General features: G+C 41.9%; 1 protein-coding gene across 2 annotated transcripts in view; it reads left to right on the top strand.

The window, feature by feature from the left end:
* The window catches only part of Eml6 (EMAP like 6), a 332,332-nt gene that overhangs the window by 233,710 nt on the left and 80,073 nt on the right, over positions 1 to 18,549 (top strand). For both annotated transcript variants that reach the window (XM_029558630.1, XM_017795582.2), the window contains exons 19-24: positions 1,944 to 2,146; positions 4,768 to 4,879; positions 5,112 to 5,239; positions 10,184 to 10,325; positions 13,372 to 13,524; positions 13,700 to 13,831. In XM_029558630.1, the coding sequence (XP_029414490.1) occupies positions 1,944 to 2,146; positions 4,768 to 4,879; positions 5,112 to 5,239; positions 10,184 to 10,325; positions 13,372 to 13,524; positions 13,700 to 13,831 (870 nt within the window). The remainder of the gene's footprint in view (positions 1 to 1,943; positions 2,147 to 4,767; positions 4,880 to 5,111; positions 5,240 to 10,183; positions 10,326 to 13,371; positions 13,525 to 13,699; positions 13,832 to 18,549) is intronic.

Genomic DNA, 18,549 nt, shown 5'->3' with positions numbered 1-18,549 from the left:
CAAAACATAAAGCCCTGTGTCTAGAAAGCTTCAAAAAATATTCTGCTTTGAAAATAATGATTTTTATATTAGTCATCTGAACTGAAAGCAATAATTATGTTGGAGAACTGAGTGGGAAGTAATTACTTTGGTTGAGTGAATAAAGTTTGCAATATTTTGAGAGTTCTTGTATTACTATATCACCAAATTTGGTCTGTGAATTAAAGCCTGGCTCTGCTCATAGACAGTGATCACAATAAATATTTGTAGATTTTATATTGGCAAGAGTAGGAGTAAATAAGCATGAGTAAGAAGGGAGCATGTGTTCTCACTAATAAGCAAGGCCCGTGATTGTAATTGCTTCTGAATTCTTTTTTTAAACTCTTTTATTTTTTTTTTAATGTGTATGAATGTTTTGCTTGCATATATATAAATGCACCCATGTCATGCAATGCCAGCAGAGGCCAGAAGAGGGCAATGGTTCTCCTGCAACTGGAGTTAAGGATGGTTAGTTACCATGTGGGTGCTGGGAACCAAACCCTGATCCTCTGCAAGAGCAGCCAGTGCTTTTAACTGCTGAGCCAGCTCTCCAGCCATGCTTCTGAATTCTTAGTATTAACTTTGGTACCAAGTCCTATCTTACAATGTACAAAAGCACCCAGGCTCCTGTTCAAGTGCTTTCTGCGTTTGCAAGAAGGACAATAGTAGTACCAAGTATGTGTAGAAGCCAGCCTAAGTGTAACAGTCCTGAATGGGTTTCTCAGAAGGGAGTGTAGGGAATGGGGCCCCTATACAACAGTCCTCACTCCAAACTGCCATGCTAACAACTGAGGGAGAACACATGTGGGGTTTACATTTTACATATACAGCCAGTCCTGATTTGTTTTTTGTTTTTTTTTTTTTTTTTTTTTTTTTTTTTTTTTTCAGCACTCTGTAAGGCTCTCCCTGAGCCACTTAGTAACTCCCTCCTCAAGCTTGCACAGGACTTACACTTAGCCATGGTTAGGTGTTTATGTCTTAGAATAGGATGCATATTTAGTCCTCCCTTGAAGGCAGGGACTATGTATGTTCTTGCACTGTATGCCTAGCATTGAGCATCACATCAGTAGGAATCTGGTAGACACTGACAAAATGAGTGGCTGAGGGCTGGAGAGATTGTTCAGTGGTTAAGAGCAATGGCTGCTTTTGCAGACGACCCAGGTTCAAATCCCAGCACCCACATGGGAGCTACAGCCATCCATAACTCCAGTTCCAGGAAATCAAATGCCCTCTTCTGACCTCTGCAGGCATTGCACAACATGGGTACACTTACATACCTGCAGGAAATACACCCATATACATGAAGTAAAAATACAAAAAGTAGGGGACTGGAGAGATGGCTCAGTGGTTAAGAACACTGGCTGTTCTTGCAGAAGACCTGGGTTCGAATCCCAGCACCCACATGGCATCTAACGACTGTCCGTAACTCCAGTTCCAGGGAATCTGACAGCCTCTTCAGTCCTCTGAGGGCACTGCATGACACTGGTGCACTTACCTACATGCAGGCAATCCATGCATACACATAAAAATAAATAAATAAATAAATACATTTTTTTTGGTCTTTTTGAGACAGGGTCTCTCTGTAGCCCCAGCTGTCCTGGAACTCACTATGTAGATCAGGCTGGCCTTGAACGGACAGAGATCTGCCTGCATCTGCCTCCCACATGCTGGGATTAAAGGGGTGTGTCACCACGCTCAGCTAAATAAAATATTTTTAAAAATACAAAAAATAAATTGAAATTTTAAAAAAATGAGTGGCTGAGAAATCGTCTTCGGATGCTCTTGTTTCTGTTACTTTGACACATAAACAAGTGGGTGCATTTACATAGTGCAGACACTGGGTTTTTCATTAAAGATAGTCATTCTACATGCATACAGGAAACCTCAACTTTTAAAAGGTAGTAAATAGTCTTGGTCTGTTCCAGGTGGGGGCTTCATCTCTAAAAGAGGAATTTTTGGAAGTGCTGGGAAACTAGAAACAATGATGTGTGTTTCTTATGGGAGAATGGAAGATCTAGTGTTCTCAGGAGCAGCTACTGGGGACATTTTTATCTGGAAGGATGTTCTACTACTGAAGACAGTGAAAGCTCATGATGGGCCTGTGTTTGCTATGTATGCATTGGATAAGGTATGGTGCTTTTTTAATATTTTAATTTTTAGTTTATTTTGATTTTATGTGTATGAGTGTTTTGCCTGCATACACACACACACACACACACACACACACACACACACACACACGTCTGTGTTGTGCAAATCCTGCACAGGCCAGAAGAGGGCATCACATCCCCTGGAACTGGAGTTATGGACAGTTGTTAGCTGCCATGTGGGTGCTGGGAATCGAACCCAGGTCCTCTGGAAAAGCAGCCCATGCTCTTAACTGCTGAGCCATCTCTTCAGCCCCCTGGTGTCTTTTAGAATTATTTTTCCTCATCAGCTTTAGGAGAACCACTAGGAAGATGCCTGGATCTAAAAGTGACCCTATATGATTTAGGAAGTAGTTGCTATGAAGGATTAGCCAAAGGATAATAAGCAAGAGAATGCACAAAATTTGTGTAATTTCTCTTTTGTTAGTAGTTGTTCATGTACCATTTTTTTTCACCCATGGATTTCCCAGCTCTCACCCCTGGAGGCCCTTGAGAAGTATGTGCACACAGCATGTACCCATTAAGAAGCCCCTTGAGAAATTATGGGCACACAGTAGCAGAAGAGACCGAAGATGTATTTCAGCACTGTCTTCTCTCTGATGACTCAGTGGGCAGAGACCTAGAAGTACCAACTAGTTAGTTTACTGGCCAACGCATTGGTTTGTTATGACTAAAAGTTACATTCATAACCAGTTTTCTCCTGCATAGATAGGTTCAGTTTTACCCAGAGTGTTAGAGTCTAGTGTGCTTATCAGCTGAATTTGCACCCCCGTTCATCTTTGTCCTGACCCATCCAGTCACCCATTGTCTTACAGTGTTCCTTTATAAAAGACTGCATTTAATCTTCAATACTATTAAAACACCTTTTCCAATTAATATACCTGAAAATGCAAACTTTTCATTAATTTAGAATTTTCTGATGGTATCAGTTGTCATGTGCTCCTTGACCTCCAGTTTAAGCCCTCAATACATTTTAAAAAATATTTTATTTATTATTTTTATTTCATGTGTATGAGTGTATTGCCTGCATGTATGTGAGTGCACCCGTGTCATGCAATGCCATGGAGGTCAGAAGAGGGCTTCGGATTCCCCTGGAACTGGAGTTAAGGACAGTTCGTAGCCGCCATGTGGGTGCTGGGAATTGAACCTGGGTCCTCTGCAAGAGCAGTCAGTGCTCTTAACCGCTGAGCCATCTCTCCAGCCCCGAAGCCCTCAATACATTTTTATATAGTAGTAAATATGTTGGTCCCACAACCAAAGCAGGCCTTGGTTAGGTAAGCAATTGTAATGGTAGTTTTCATAGTTAAGCTGCTCTTTGACTGGCAAATTTGATTTTCTTTAAACTGTAAATATTAGAAAATATTAAAATATAATGCAAAGTTTGTGCAAGTCTAGAAATTGATATGGTTTAAAGTTGTCAAATACTTTTTAGTAAATTAAGCCACAAAATCATCAAGAAAAGCAAGGATAGCACAATATAATATACTCCAGTTATATTTAGTTTGAGGATTGAATCTCCTTGGTACAGTTCTATCCAGCTATTCTCAGTATCCACTGAGATTGGTTCCAAGAACACCCTGACTACCAAAATCCAAAAATCTTCAAGTTCCTTACATAAAATGGCATAGTTCTTGCCTATAGGCACACCCCTCCCCCCAGTATACTTTGAAGCATGCCTAGATTCATTATAAACATTGTATAAGCAGTTGCAGTTCTGTTGTTAGGAAAATAATGACAAGAAAAATGAAATACCTGTACATGTTCAGTACAAACACGGAGGTCTCATTTTCATCATGTTTTCAATCTGAATACAGAATCCACAGATGCAGAAGGCCAGCTGTAATAAGACTAGGGATCTTTAATGTAATAAACTTCAAAATTTATTTCCTTTTGAGCTTAATTGAAATGTATTAAATTACAAATTTGAGGGCTTAGTTGGTAGAGTACTTGCCTAGCAAGCACTGAGCCCTGGGTTCACGCCCCCAGCAACACATAAAACTGTGTGTGGTGGTGGATGCCTGTAATCCCAGTATTGGGAGGTAGAGGTAGGAAGATATGAGTTCAAGGCCAGTCTGGGTTACATGAGACCTTGTCTTAAAAAGAAAAAAAAAACTTTTTGAGAAGATAATGAGTAATTCTGTAGTTTGGAGAGGTAGGAAGATATGAGTTCAAGGCCAGTCTGGGTTACATGAGACCTTGTCTTAAAAAGAAAAAAAAACTTTTTGAGAAGATAATGAGTAATTCTGTAGTTTTCTTTAGAAACAAAATGGCATCCATTATTATCAAGAAACTTAAAATCTACCTTTAAAACTATCACACCTAAGATGCTCTCCTAGGAATTAGAGATGCACACATGATATGATGAACTGGGCATTCACAAAACAAAATGTGTGCAGGATCTAGGTGAACCATAATGGGAAACAGTTAAATAAGTAACACTGTACCAATACAACAAATTAGACTGTTAGCACCAGATCTTTCAGTCTGTACATTTAGATAGAAGGTACACAAACTGCCTGACCCAAGGGAGAATCCTAATGGGGCGGGGCCAAGATTGATCATTTTGCTGTGTATGTAATACTTCCCCTGTGTGCCTTCACAGGGCTTTGTAACAGGTGGAAAGGACGGAATTGTGGAGCTCTGGGATGATATGTTTGAAAGATGCTTGAAGACTTACGCCATCAAAAGGGCAGCATTGTCAACTAGCTCAAAAGGTGCTATCCCTGAATATGTCATAGAAAACTTGCTCTTCACAGGAATGGACACAATGGTACCAACTTCCTGTAGTGGTTCCTAAACAAATTAGTTCTCTTTCTTCCAGTCAGAACTCTTGATCCTTGGTATCAAGGGTGACTGCTTAGTACCTAGTACTTTTGAAATAGACTAAATTTATATGAATAAGCCATCTTGGTGGTATTTATTAAATTCAGTATTTTCCCCTTTCAGGTCTGCTTTTGGAAGATAACCCTTCAATTCGTGCCATCACTCTGGGGCATGGACATATCCTGGTGGGGACAAAAAATGGGGAGATTCTAGAAATTGATAAGAGTGGCCCAATGACACTGCTTGTTCAGGTACCACATTTATACTTGTTCTGAGTCATGCTTATGTCAAGATTGGGAGTAGTGTGGGGCAAAGGAGGAACTTGGGGGCACAGAGATTCCCAGTGTGGTGTTGCCTACCTGTTGCTATGCATTGCGTGGCCACAGACCAGCAACAACACACGTTTATTATCTCACCATTTCTGTGGGCTGGGAGTCTAAGCACAGCTGAACTGGTTCTTCCGCTTAGGGTTTTGCAAAGCTGCAATAAAGAAGAGGGTTACAGTCTCATCTGAGGTTCAGCAGAGCAGGGAGCCTCTTTCAGGCTCACCCAGTTGGCAGAATTCAGTCCCCATGATTGTAGGACTGAGGCTTATGTTCTTGTTGGCTATTAGCCAGAGGCTACCCTCGGCCACCTCCCTACCCATAATTCCCTGACACACTTAAGATTTCTCATGCACTTGCTTTTTCACAGCTACCAAGAAAGAGAAAAATAAACATCACAGTCTTATGCAACACAATTGCATCACATGTTCCCCTGAACTTTTTCACCTTTGTTACATTCTGCTGGTTAGACTCAAGCCACAGGTCATGCCACACTTGAGGGAAGATATAATGATTATGCTAGGCTCTGAAAATCAGGAAGGTTTCCAGGGGTTCCTCCATTAGCCTGTCCATCACACTCCACCCCCAGCCAGCAATTACACATGTCCCAGCCACTCCTACAGTCTCTAGGAGCCTTATACTATGACAGTACCTGAGTTCAGTACAAAGTTCTGAATCTTATCCAAATCAGGTCCAAGTATGGGTGACGCACCTTAGGTATATCTCATCTTGATCTGTTGGTCCATAAAACTGACGAGACAGGTTTTCTGCTGCCCACGTCCCAAATGCACAGTACTTCTTTAGACCATGGGCCTGGCTCCGATCTTAGCCTTACTTCACACAAGCACATTGTGATCTTCTTAACCCCCTTTCCTCAGGAATCATATGTAGGTAAAATCAGGTTCAAACAGCACATGAATGCTCCATAGCCAGGGAGTTCTGCCTGGTTTAGTGACACACAGCCCTTGCAGGTGAAGAGGTGAATGTGTGTTCAGGAGCTAAAATGAAGAAACGTGCCATGATGACATGAGCATCAGGACTGTGTGGGTTCAGTGGGCGGCTCCACCTCTTGCCCCTGATCTGATTCTAAAGACTTGCCATATTAGGGATGAGCCTTCAAGGCCCACTGAGAGGGTTCCTCTAAATTTCTGCATCCTGTGAAATATTGTACATTCACAATGGCTTAGAATGGCACATGTGATTTTTAAAAAGACATATATCTAAACCCACCCCAGATATCCTGAATAGGAATCTGTGTTACACAATTATGGTCACCTAATTTTTGACAAAAGTGTCAAAAAAAATGCACTTGACAAAAGGCAGCCTGTTCAACAAATGGTGCTGTCAAACTGCTATCCAGCTGTGGATGAATGAACTTAGATCCATATTTCTCACCATGAACAGAAGTCAATCCAAATAAACTACTTTGAGATTCCATCTCACTCCAGTCAGAACGGCTACCATCAAGAAAAGAAAGCCGAGTGTGGTGGCACATGACTTTAATCGCAGCACTTGGAAGCCAGAGATGGGCAGATCTCTGTGAGACTGAGGCCAGCCTGGCCTACATAGTGAGTTCCAGACCAGCTTGGACTACAAGGAGACCTTGTCTCAAAAACGAAAGAAAAAGAAAAGAAAGAACAATAAATGTTGGCAAAGATATGGGGAAAGAGGAGCCTTTATTCATGCCTGGTGGCAGTGTAAACTAGTACAGTTTCCATTATGGAAATCAGTATGAAAAAAATAAAAAGTAGAACTATCATATGACCCAGCTGTATACCCAAGGACTCTGTATCCTCCCACAAAGATACTTGCACATCCATGTTTTTTGCTGCTCTTTTCATAATAAAGAAATGAAGTCAGTCTAGATGTCCAACAGTAGATGAGTGGATAATGAAAATGTGGTTTTATATACTCAATGGAATTTTATTCAGTTATAAAGAAGAATGTAATGAAGTTTGCAAGAAAATGAACGAAACTGGAAAGTATCTTAAGTGAGGTTACCCAGACTGAGAAAGACAAAAATTGCATGTTCTCTTTCATATGCAGATCCTAGCTTAATATATGTGTGTACATGTATGTATGTATGTATGTATACATGGAGGGGTCAGTGTGGCTGTAGGCAGTTGTTTAGAAGTAAAACTAAAGATCCAAGGACCCCATCAGTACTACACAAAGAACTCATGGACAAAGTAAAGGGGCAAAATTGGCAAGGCAGATTTTACTTTTGCAAAAGTGTGTCTTGTATGGTCAGTCAGATGCAGCAAGCACACAGAACCTGGAAGCTTGGTGTTTTATCCCTAATGCAAGAGAACTGTGTCTTTTCTCCATTGTCTGGGGTCCAACCTCACACTCTTTCCTGGTTGACTAGTTTAAAAGAATCAGGCACGAAGGGAGAAGAGCTCCACTGCCCAGATGATCAGACTCAGGAATGCATCAGGGCCTTTCCTTAAACAAAAGTCTTACAGTGCATGGTGGGATTAAAAGATCAGAATTCCTTGTCATAAACCAAGTTCCAAGTTTTACAAAGTTTGGGGAAAAAAAGACTAATATTTAATGTTTCTTATACTATGAAATTAGTAAGGCAACCACAAGAGGAGAAATAGAGATGTCGAGGAAGAGAGGAAGATGGCAGTGGACCAAGGAGACATCAAAGAAGAAAGGAAGTTTGGGGAGGAGGGAGCTGAAAGACACATGGGAATCAGGAGGATGGGGAAGGAGAATCAAAAACTACAAGTACCATAGTGTTACACTAATTAAATTTTAATTAAAAAAACTAAAATTTAAAAACTCTCATAAAAATATACCTGCATTAGGAAAGGCAACAATCTGTCTGTAGATGCCGTCGCATGAACAGTAGTTGACATGTTCCCTCGTCATTTACTGTTGCAACCAGTAAAGGCTGTTTGAACTCTAAAAATAAATAAAAACTCTGTGTTGAAGCAAACCTCAAAGACTCTGAGCTGACTGTGTGGGCCCAGGATGCACCATGCTGGGTTGTCTGTATTCACAGGGGTCTTCACTTCTGTTGCTTTCTTCTGAACTATTCTTTCTCCTCTTTCTGGCCATAACTTCTTTAATATTGCTGAAAAGGTTTTTTTTTTGTTTTGTGTTGTTTCTGTTTTCATTTTAGCTCCATTTCCAAGGGATCTGACACCTCTCTTCTACCCTTCACAGGTATTGCACAACATAGTTGCACTTACATACATGCAGCAAAACACTCACACATAAAATAAAAATAAATTAATTTAAATTAATAATAGCAATCTCTGCTATGGTTTACTGAGTACCTACTATGAAAATCACCAATGTGCATACTTGGACTATGCACAGCTCTACCATTACACTGATTATGATAAGCTTTCTAAGAGATAAGTAATAAAGTAAGGTCTTAGTCTGTTTCCTTATGTCATTTAAGGTGGCTCTTCTCTGCCTCACTGTCTGCCCTAGCATCATGCAAATCTTAAAATGATCAGATTAAGGTTTTGAAACAGTTTGAGCCAGTGGCTTGAAAGAATCCCAGAGCCTGCAGCCCTTCCCTCAAGTAAAATGTGCAAAAGGACTTAGTCATAAAAACTCATCCATCTGGGGAGATATGACGGTGGACCATGATATCCTTTGTGACTCTGAGGTAAAAGCCTTCACAAGAGAAATGCGCTGAAGATGCAGTGTATCTGGAAGCCCACACTCAGCCCTGCCCTCCCCAGATACCTAAATGTCCATTGTATTTAGAACTTTGCATCTTATCTCAAATTACTATTTTGCTCAAATAAGTTGTCTCTAATTCCTCTTTGGAAAGCCCTGTTCCCCTAAAGCATTACAACTGCAAACACCTCTGAGATGCCTGTGTGAGGTCTTCCTGTTTACCTCATTAAGCCAAGCCTCCTTATAATTAGCCATTAAAATCAGAAGTTCATCGTACAATCTGGTCTGTTTTATTGATGTGTGGCACTAATCTCTTCTTTATATTTCTTTATTGAGTGATTTTAGAATTCAGATTTTGTTTATTTATTTATTTATTTATTTATTTTTGTTAAGTGTTATACTTTAAAAACATGAGGATCACGGGACTGGAGAAATGGCTCAGTGGTTAGAAGCACTGGCTGTTCTTGCAGAGCTCCCGGGTTCAGGTCCCAGCACCCATTTGGCGGCTAACAACTATCTGTAACTCCAGTTCCTGGGGATCCAACCCCCTCTTCTAACCTCCACAGCATTGCATGACAAGGATGCATTTACATACATGCAGGCAATATGCTCATAAACATAAAAGTAAAAACAGGAGAACCTGAATTTGGATCCCCAGTGTTCACTAATGAAGCCAGGTGCATTGACACTGATCTGTAACCCCAGAGGGTTTGGGGATAGGGAGAGACAGATGGCTCCCTTGAGCTCAGTAGTAAGCCAGCCTAGCCAAATCAAGGAGAGACCTGAACAACTGAGGAAGACACCCAATGTCAACCTCTGGCCTCTACACACAGCATGTACACACGTTATGCACATATACCACACACACACACACACACACACACACACACACACACACACACGCACGCACAACAAGGATGTAAGGTGGGAATTTCACAATTCATCTGGATTTTGTTTTCAGATGGAAAATGTCTTTCTTGCTTTAAACAAAACCTATAAACAACAATCTTATGTTTTATCTCTTGGAAAAGTATTTTTTATCTCATACACCAAACTTTTAAGTTCATATGTACAAATTTATTTAGTGCAGTCGCTTTGGCTCAGGGAAACTCTGTTTAGTCATGTCTAAACCTGTCTGAGACACTCTCAGCCCGAATATGCAGCACGAGGCTGAAAGGCTAGCCAGAAAGCGTGAGTCCAGTTTACTTTGCCCTGTTTCCTCTCCCGCAGGGACACATGGAAGGAGAAGTGTGGGGACTGGCCGCACACCCTCTCCTGCCCATCTGCGCAACAGTGAGCGATGATAAGACACTAAGGATCTGGGAATTGTCCTCCCAGCACCGTATGCTGGCAGTACGGAAACTCAAAAAAGGTGCATAGCATCTCCTTACGTGCCAATAATGGTGTCTATTTGCAAACAACAGCCTGTGTTGAATTCACCCACTCATTCAACTAATATTTACTGAGAGCCCCTGATACCCCAAAATATGCTAAGCAAGGAAGTTCAGAGTTCACTGTGCAGTTAAATTTAAATGCAGATAGAGACGTTCCAGAAGCCTGGTCTGATCCAACAGTGCCGCAGCCCTATGTTCATTTTGCTTGTATTGCACAGACACTTGCCACCTGGGGGCAATATGTCCTTCTCAGTGCTGTAGGACTCAGTTGAAAAGCAGCAGCTTATTTTAAAAAATGCTATTAATCTTTAGGACTAACAGTCTCTAGAACCTATTATAGAAAAATAAAGGTGAGTTTCATAGAAAAAAATAGTATAAATGAGTAAATACATGTTGGACATCTACATGTAATAAAACTATACCAGGAGGCACTGGCTCAGCAGGTGTTTATTAAGCAGCTCTGTGTGTCAGGTCCTGAGATCTCACAATGAGCAGTCTCATCTCCAGTGTCAGACATGGAGGCCCAGCAGCAGATGGCCTGTCCAACTGGGTAATTTGAGAAGAGCCTGAAAGCGGGGCTCTTTATAAAGGGTGGATAGGGAATGAAGAAATGACCGGGTTAGTGCAGCACTATGCTACTCTTACCAGTGGGCCCCCAGCAGCCCTGGGCCTGAAGGGACAAGAGGAGGGAGCAGGTAGTGGGACTTCGGGAGTGAGAACTGTGTGAGGCAGCAGCTTGAAAGGAGCAGTGACCCTGCATAAGGCAGCTAGAGGAGCAAGCACCCCGGCCTCCCAGAGTCTTGCCATGCTTCCAGACGCCAGAAGGGAAGGGAGCCCCTGACACAGTCCACCAGGGCCAGCTTCAGGCAGACAGCAGATGGAGACGGAAGAAGAGTGAATGTGGAAGAGTAAACTGAACCCATCCACGTAAACACGGAGCCATGTAGGCTCAGCACAGACCTGCTGCCTGGGACTGCTTTCTCATGAAGGTGACAGGACAGCTGAGCCTTGGTGGGTTGAGAAGAATTCTTAAGACAGGAAAGGCTGAGATTGGACTCTAGCCCTACACTATTTGTACTGAGCAGCTCTATGTACAGAGAGACATGGGAGTATACACTAAAGGAATACACACAATGAGAACAGGTTTGAGCAGGTAGTACCAGTGGTGAGCCAGAAACTGTGCTGGCATGTCATGTTTAGTCTGCAGAGACCCAGGGAGCAAGGCCACTATTGTCATCACTTACACATCAGGAATGGGAACATGTTACTTCAGTAGTTTGCCCAAGGTCACTCAACTAATAAATGCTGAAACTGAATTTAAGTTGTGGCCTGGTGGCCTCACAGAGCACGCATGTACCACTGGTGCTGTCTCCCAGGTGCCTCTTTTTTACTGCTACATCTTGGTAAGTGGTAAAGCAAGGATTCCAACCTGGTCCAAGTCCAAAGCCACACTCGGCACAACTACGAGACTGAATAATTTTGGCCACTTACTTATATTGGTGAAATAAAACTAGGGCCTAGTTACGGAAGGTTTGAGTGGCAGCGAATGGACTTTATTCCCTAGGTTAAAAATTAGTTCAATTGCCATGTCTTAAATGCTAGTTCAACCCAGTTTACCCCTGTTATCCTGATGTAATTATTAACATCTTTCCTTTTACCCAAAATGTGGCCTAATTTGTACAGTACATCATGGTTCAACTAACCCTGATGACCCTCCCTTGGGCTAGCTAGTCTTTTTATTGTCTCAGTATCAGTGCCGTGACTGACTCATTGTAGGTGAATAAGTGCTAAGTGGATGAATGAATGGAAATACTGCTTACGTGAGTCAATTCAAAGTTACTGGTATGAACACAGCTTTCAGCATGTGGTCAATAGAGGCATGGGTCCCTACGGAAGCCAGATTGAGCTGACTCAGGCTCAAGGCAGCATGGCTGCCCCATCCTTTGCCAACCAGAAATTTCTACCCCTTATCTGTGCATTATGATTCATGGAATTTCAGTCCTGAAATTCCAAAAACAGTTTCCAGAAATTTTGTTGGAGAATCCTTATTCTCTTTTTTATTTTAATTTTCTTTCTTTCTTTTTTCTTTTTTTCTCTTTCTTTCTTTCTTTCTTTCTTTCTTTCTTTCTTTCTTTCTTTCTTTCTTTCTTTCTTTCTTTCTTTCTTTCTTTCTTGATAGGGTCTTCCCTAGTTGTCCTGGAACTCACTAGATAGACCAGGTTGGCCTCGAACTCAGAGATCCACCTGCCTCTACCTCCCAAGGGCTGGGACTAAAGGCCTGCACCACCACACCTGGCTGAGAATTTCTGTTCTTAAATGTTTCTTCTTTTCTTTGAAGCCAAGTAATGGAAATGCTAATTCTCTAACCCTTTCTTCCACTCACTCACCCTACTTCCCTTGAAATACCTAGATGTTCAGAGATTAAGAACGGATAAACCTAACAGAAATTAAAAATTTATTTTTTAAAGATTTATTTTTTTCATCATGGGGGGATATTGGTGTGTCCATACAAGTGCCCTTGGAGGCTAGAAGACATCAGATCCCCTGGAGCTAGCATTACAGGCAGTTGGGAGCCACCCCATGTGGGTGCTGGGGACCAAATTCAGTTCTACAAGAGCAACAAGCACTTTTAGTCACTGAGCCATCTCTCAAAATGCATTTTTGATATTATTATTGTCCTTGGATTAGTAGGGAAGATATGTGTAAATGATGACATTTAAAATTTTTAAATACTCATTGTGTGTGTACATACATGCATGAAAGTCAGACAACTCTCTGGAGTTGGTTCTCTCCTTCTATAATGGGTTCTCATGATCAAGCTAAAGTTGTTAGGTTTGTACAATAGGCTTTTACCCACAGAGCCATCTGGCCAGATCCCAAATTGTGACATTTTAATTCTCACAAGAGTAATGACCCAATAACATACTGACATGTGATACACACATGCAGATTTCTCCCATGTCTCCATTTGGTTTGCCCAGCAGCAAAGTGCTTAGTGATTGTTTTCTGTGGATTCTTTTGTAGGAGGAAGATGCTGTGCCTTCTCCCCTGATGGGAAAGCCTTGGCAGTCGGCCTGAATGATGGAGGTTTCTTGGTGGTAAATGCTGACACAGTAGAAGATATGGTCTCCTTCCATCACAGAAAAGAAATGATCTCTGATATTAAATTTTCAAAAGGTGAAGATGGTTAACAGATACTTAGAAAATATCAGTTTGGGGACAATTTTTTTTCTATAAAAAAGGATTATTCTAAATATTTCTTTAACCTTTCTCCCACTTTAAAATACTAAGTTCCCAGAAATAAGTTCCTATAACAAATGTGTTGGTGTTAACTGCTTGTTTCTCTTTATAGATACAGGAAAGTATCTCGCTGTGGCATCCCATGATAACTTTGTGGATATTTACAATGTACTTACAAGCAAGAGGGTTGGCATCTGTAAAGGAGCTTCTAGTTACATCACACATATTGACTGGGACTCTAGAGGTAAAGCAGCTTGTATTTTTTGGGGGGCGGGGGGAGTGTTGTTTGAGTTTGCTTTGTTTTTATGAGACAGGGTCTTCCTGTAGATCAGACTCACCTCAATCTCATAGAGATTCCCCTGCCTCTGTCTCCTGAGTGCTAAGATTAAAGGCATACACCACCACAGCCTACAGCTTGTATTTTTTAAGTATTTTTATTTTATGTGTATTGCCTGCATGTAGATAAGTGCACCCATGTCATGCAAAGCCCCCCGAAGACAGAAGAGGCTGTCAGATCCCCCGGAACTGGAGTTACAGACAGTTGTTAGCTGCCATGTGGGTGCTGGGATTCGAATCTGTCTTCTGCAAAAACAGTCAGTGTTCTGAACCACTGAGCCATCTCTGCAGCCCCAAATTTTAAAATATTTTATTTATTATTTTTATTTTATGTGTATGAGTGTATTGCCTGCATGTATGTGAGTGCACCTGTGTCATGCAATGCCTCAGAAGTCAGAAGGGCACTTCGGATTCCCCTGGGACTGGAGCTAAAAATGGTTCATAGCTGCTATGTGGGTGCTGGGAATCGAACCCGGGTCCTCTGCAAAAGCAGTCAGTGCTCTTAATCACTGAGCCATCTCTCCAGGCCTAATATAAATTTCTTAAACATCTGTTCATGTATTGTTTCCAGAAAGAATGACAGTTGAGTTTGAGACAGAAACTTGACAGTTCAGGAGCTGTCAAGATTTTGAATATTTTTCTAGCTCTTAAAATTTATCCTTGGGGCTAGAGAGATGGCTCAGTGGTTAAGAGTGCTGGCTGCTCTTGCAGAAGACCTGGGCTGGGTTCCCAGCACCCGGGTGGCCACTAACAAGTATCTGCAGCTCCAGTTCCAGGGAATTAAACGCCCTCTTCTGGCCTTCATGGGCATTGCACGCACTTACATGCAGGTAAAACACTCATACACATAAAATATAAATTAATAAATTACAAAATTAATTATCCAAGCTGGAGAGATGGCTCAGCAGTAAGAAGCACTGACTTCTTGTAGAGGACCCAGGTTCAATTCCCAACATCTACATGGTAGCTAACAACCGTCCGTAACTCCAGTTCTAAGGGAATCCAGTGTTCTCTTCTGACCTCCACAGGCATTGCACAACAAAGGTGCACTTACATATATGCAGGCAATACACTCATACACATAAAATGAAAATAAATAAATTAAATATTTTCTTAAAAATTAATTATCCTGGTCTACATAGTGAGTTCCAGGACAGCTGGAACAGGGAGCCCTGTCTCAAAAAGACAATAAATAAATAAATAAACAAATAAATAAATAATCCTTAATGTTCTGACTATTTAAGCCACTGATGTTTAAGATCATGGAAATACGTGATGCCCTCAGTTACCATACAAGCCTTGGGGTTGCACATGTTCTGTACTTACCTTTGCCTCCTCATCCTTCCTGACCAAAATGCCATCTCTCAGAGATCAGCCCCTAAAGTTTCAAGCAATTTTCATCTGCCAGTGGAGATTGAAGTTCTGTGCTACTTGCCTGAAACTATATTTTCTCTCCAAAACTCCAAGCTTCCCCTTACCTCATCCAAGTTACAGCCACAAAACCATGCAGACTAGTCTATGTCTATGTGTTTAACACATTTAGCATCTACCATTTGCAAAGTCTTAAGTCAGAAAATGTGAAGGATCTAGAAGTAAGGCACGGTCCCTGTTCTCTGTGTAATTTATAATTTAGTGGGGGAGATAGGCTTATAGTGAAATAATACAGGCATGGGGGTAAGGAGCAGTGAGTCATACAGGAAGCAGTGAGGAGGCGCAAGTCAGCATTAGGGCAGGCTGTAAGTGCTACATGGTGGGTCACCGTTAGAGCCTTTTGGGAGACGTGGCTAATGTCTGGAGCAAGCTTTAAGAGTAGGCAGGATCCTTATTTTCAAAGAATTTATAGTTCATTGTGGTAGAAAAACAACAAGCACAATGTGTATTCTGAGGAGAGAGCTCCAGGAGAATCCTAGGTATGATCTCTGAGACGAAGCTTGGAAGATGAGCAGAATCTCACCAGATAGCCAAGTTAATAAAGAGAATTCCAGGCAAAAAGACCATGGTGTGTAAAGTTGGCAATGTGGGAAGACCTGTGGGTGCTGAAGAAACAGTAATACCTATGAGCTAAAGGTGAGGAGGGAGGGTGCTGTGGAGAGGTGGACAGGACAGACTGAAAAGGGACCCTCACATCACTCTAGCTGACACCAAGCTTTATTCTGAGGTGCTGCATAGCTCCAAGTTGTTTTGAATAAGGCATTCCCCACCCTCTTATAGAACTTGAAGCCAGAGAGCACCTATGAACACCAGAGAAAGGTGACAAGGGCCTCAGCCATGAAGAAGATCCAACAGAGTCGCTGGCACATTTTATTTCAAGTACTTTTTGAAATAGTCCTATATTGGACTTGGCAGTCCTGCCAGGCTGGTTTTTAGTCATAGCTAGATTTGCTGCAGTGAACTTTCAGCTTTATTTGATATGACCTGCAGGAGTTTTATAGAGTACAGTAGATGGGAGGAAAGCAATTGGCTTTTTAGAATTGCAAGTCCCGACAAGGGCAGAGGGTGATCCGATAAGCACCCACCCCTGATTTTTATGTCAGAGCCATGCCCACCAGACACAGTGTAAAGGGCACGAGCTGGACCCACCTGAGTGTCATCTAGAACCAGTGAGGCCAAGGGGGAGGTGAATGTAGCTGCTTCTCACTCCACTTCTTTGGTATTTTCTGAAAAATAAAAAAGCAACGATTTTTTCCCTTCTAGGCGTGACAGGGTGAGGTAGCTTAGTTCAGAGCGTACAACACACATACACACACCCACAAATGACATAATGTCATCCTACCACTACCATCACTGTTAGAGTGATAAAACTCATCACCGGGTTTATTTTAGAAGTGAAGGATCAAGAGAAAATGGGATTATGAAGAAGTTTTGATTAGGAATATTTTAAAGAGGTTTTAATTGTGGTAAATATATGCGGAATTTATTGTTACCAAATGTACAGTTCAAGCATTGTCTACTCTCACTGTTGTGTAGCCATCATCACATCCACCTCCAGAACTCACTTCATCTTGAAAACTAGAACTCTGTGCCCATTGAACAATGAGTGTCCCTTCTGTCCTTAGAAACCACCATTTTGCATCCTGTCATTTTGAATTAACGCCTCTAAGCACCCCACCTAAGTGAAACTGCCTAGCATTATCTTTTTTGTTACGGGCTTATTGCACTTAGCATGGTGCCCCCAGAGTTCATCCACACTGTAGCCATGTGTCATAATTTCCTTAAGGCCGAAACATTTAGCTTATATGTTTACCCGTTGATATACACCTAGGCTGCCTCCACACTTTAGCTATTGTGAATAATATTACTATGAATCTGAGTGCACAACTGTCCTTCCAGTTCCCTGTTTTCAGTTCCTTGGGGTATACCCAAGGATGGAGTTGGTGGACCATATGGTAGTTTTGTTTGTAATTGTTAAACCAATGTTTTCCACCATTTTACCTTCTCACCAATAGTGCACAGAGGTTCAGATTTCTTCACATCCTTGCTGACATTTGTAGTTTCTCTATTTTATTCTCATTTTACAGTTTTGGTTTGCATTTGGAGAGCTGTTTTTTTTTTTCTTCCATTTTGAAAATGTGTAGGCCTTGTGCTGTAAGGGGTATACCTTACTGTTTACTGATTCTGCCCCAAGCCAGCCCCTAGGATTGCAGGAAGGCACTGGGAGTGAAGAGGAGGGAAAGACCAAGGTCTTTGAAGAGCCAGCTCACCTCCCGTTCTAAAGGCAACTTCAGTCAGGTGAAGGTATCAGACCCAGTGGCTTCGATGGCTTGAGAGCACAGCAGAGTACTTCTTGAGACTAAGAGCAGGTGTGCCCATGCACCTTCCCTGGTTTAGCGACAGTCCTAAGAGCCATAAGTATATCTGTCATCCAAATAGCCAAGGCCCCTTCCCCTGAAAAAACCAACAAACCTAGCCTTTCACAGTGGGACCTCCACAGTCTGGGAGGAGTAGAGAGCAGGATTTATATGCAGGAGTCTTCCTCTGATCTTGTCAGAAATAGGGAAAGTATTTGCCAGAGCCAGCTGGCTCAGCAGGGGTGGAGATGGCGTAGGTGCAGGCACAGCCTCAGCCTCAGCAGCCTTCGTGCCCATAGCAACCACAGTCCCCGGAAAACCAAAAAGCACTTTTGCTTTGCAGGAACATCAGTGCCCCAAATGAAAGCACACACATGGAATACCAGGCAAAGAAAATAATACATGGGAGAATCGAAACAGGCTTTATTCTAGATGCTGAAAGTTCATCTCTGGAAATAGCAAACTAGGTGTGCTTTTGCCAGTTAATGGTTGGAGCCATTACACTTTTCATTCTGTTTTCACTGCAAGTGGCTTGACAAGTTTGACCCATGTAGTGCAATTTTAGAATCATTCTCACTTGTAACTCATGTGTTCTGAAATAATGCAGTTTCTATTATTTAGAAGCAATGATATATGGACGATACAGACTTTTCCCTCTTTGCTTCTGCTCCTTGTTCTCCAAAGATTTCAGTTTTGTGTGTGTGTGTGTGTGTGTCTGTGTGTGTGCCTGTGTGTGTCTGTGTGTGTGTGTGCCTGTGTGTGTCTGTGTCTCTGTGTGTGTCTGTGTCTGTGTGTGTGTGCCTGTGTGTCTGTGTCTGTGTATATCTGTGTGTGTGTC

This window comes from Nannospalax galili, unplaced genomic scaffold (genome assembly GCF_000622305.1).
Source record: "Nannospalax galili isolate Female #2095 unplaced genomic scaffold, S.galili_v1.0 scaffold286, whole genome shotgun sequence".
In the NCBI taxonomy this organism is placed as follows: domain Eukaryota; kingdom Metazoa; phylum Chordata; class Mammalia; order Rodentia; family Spalacidae; genus Nannospalax; species Nannospalax galili.
The sequence above is the reverse complement of the archived record's forward strand: the minus strand, read 5'-3'. Positions and strand labels throughout refer to the sequence as shown.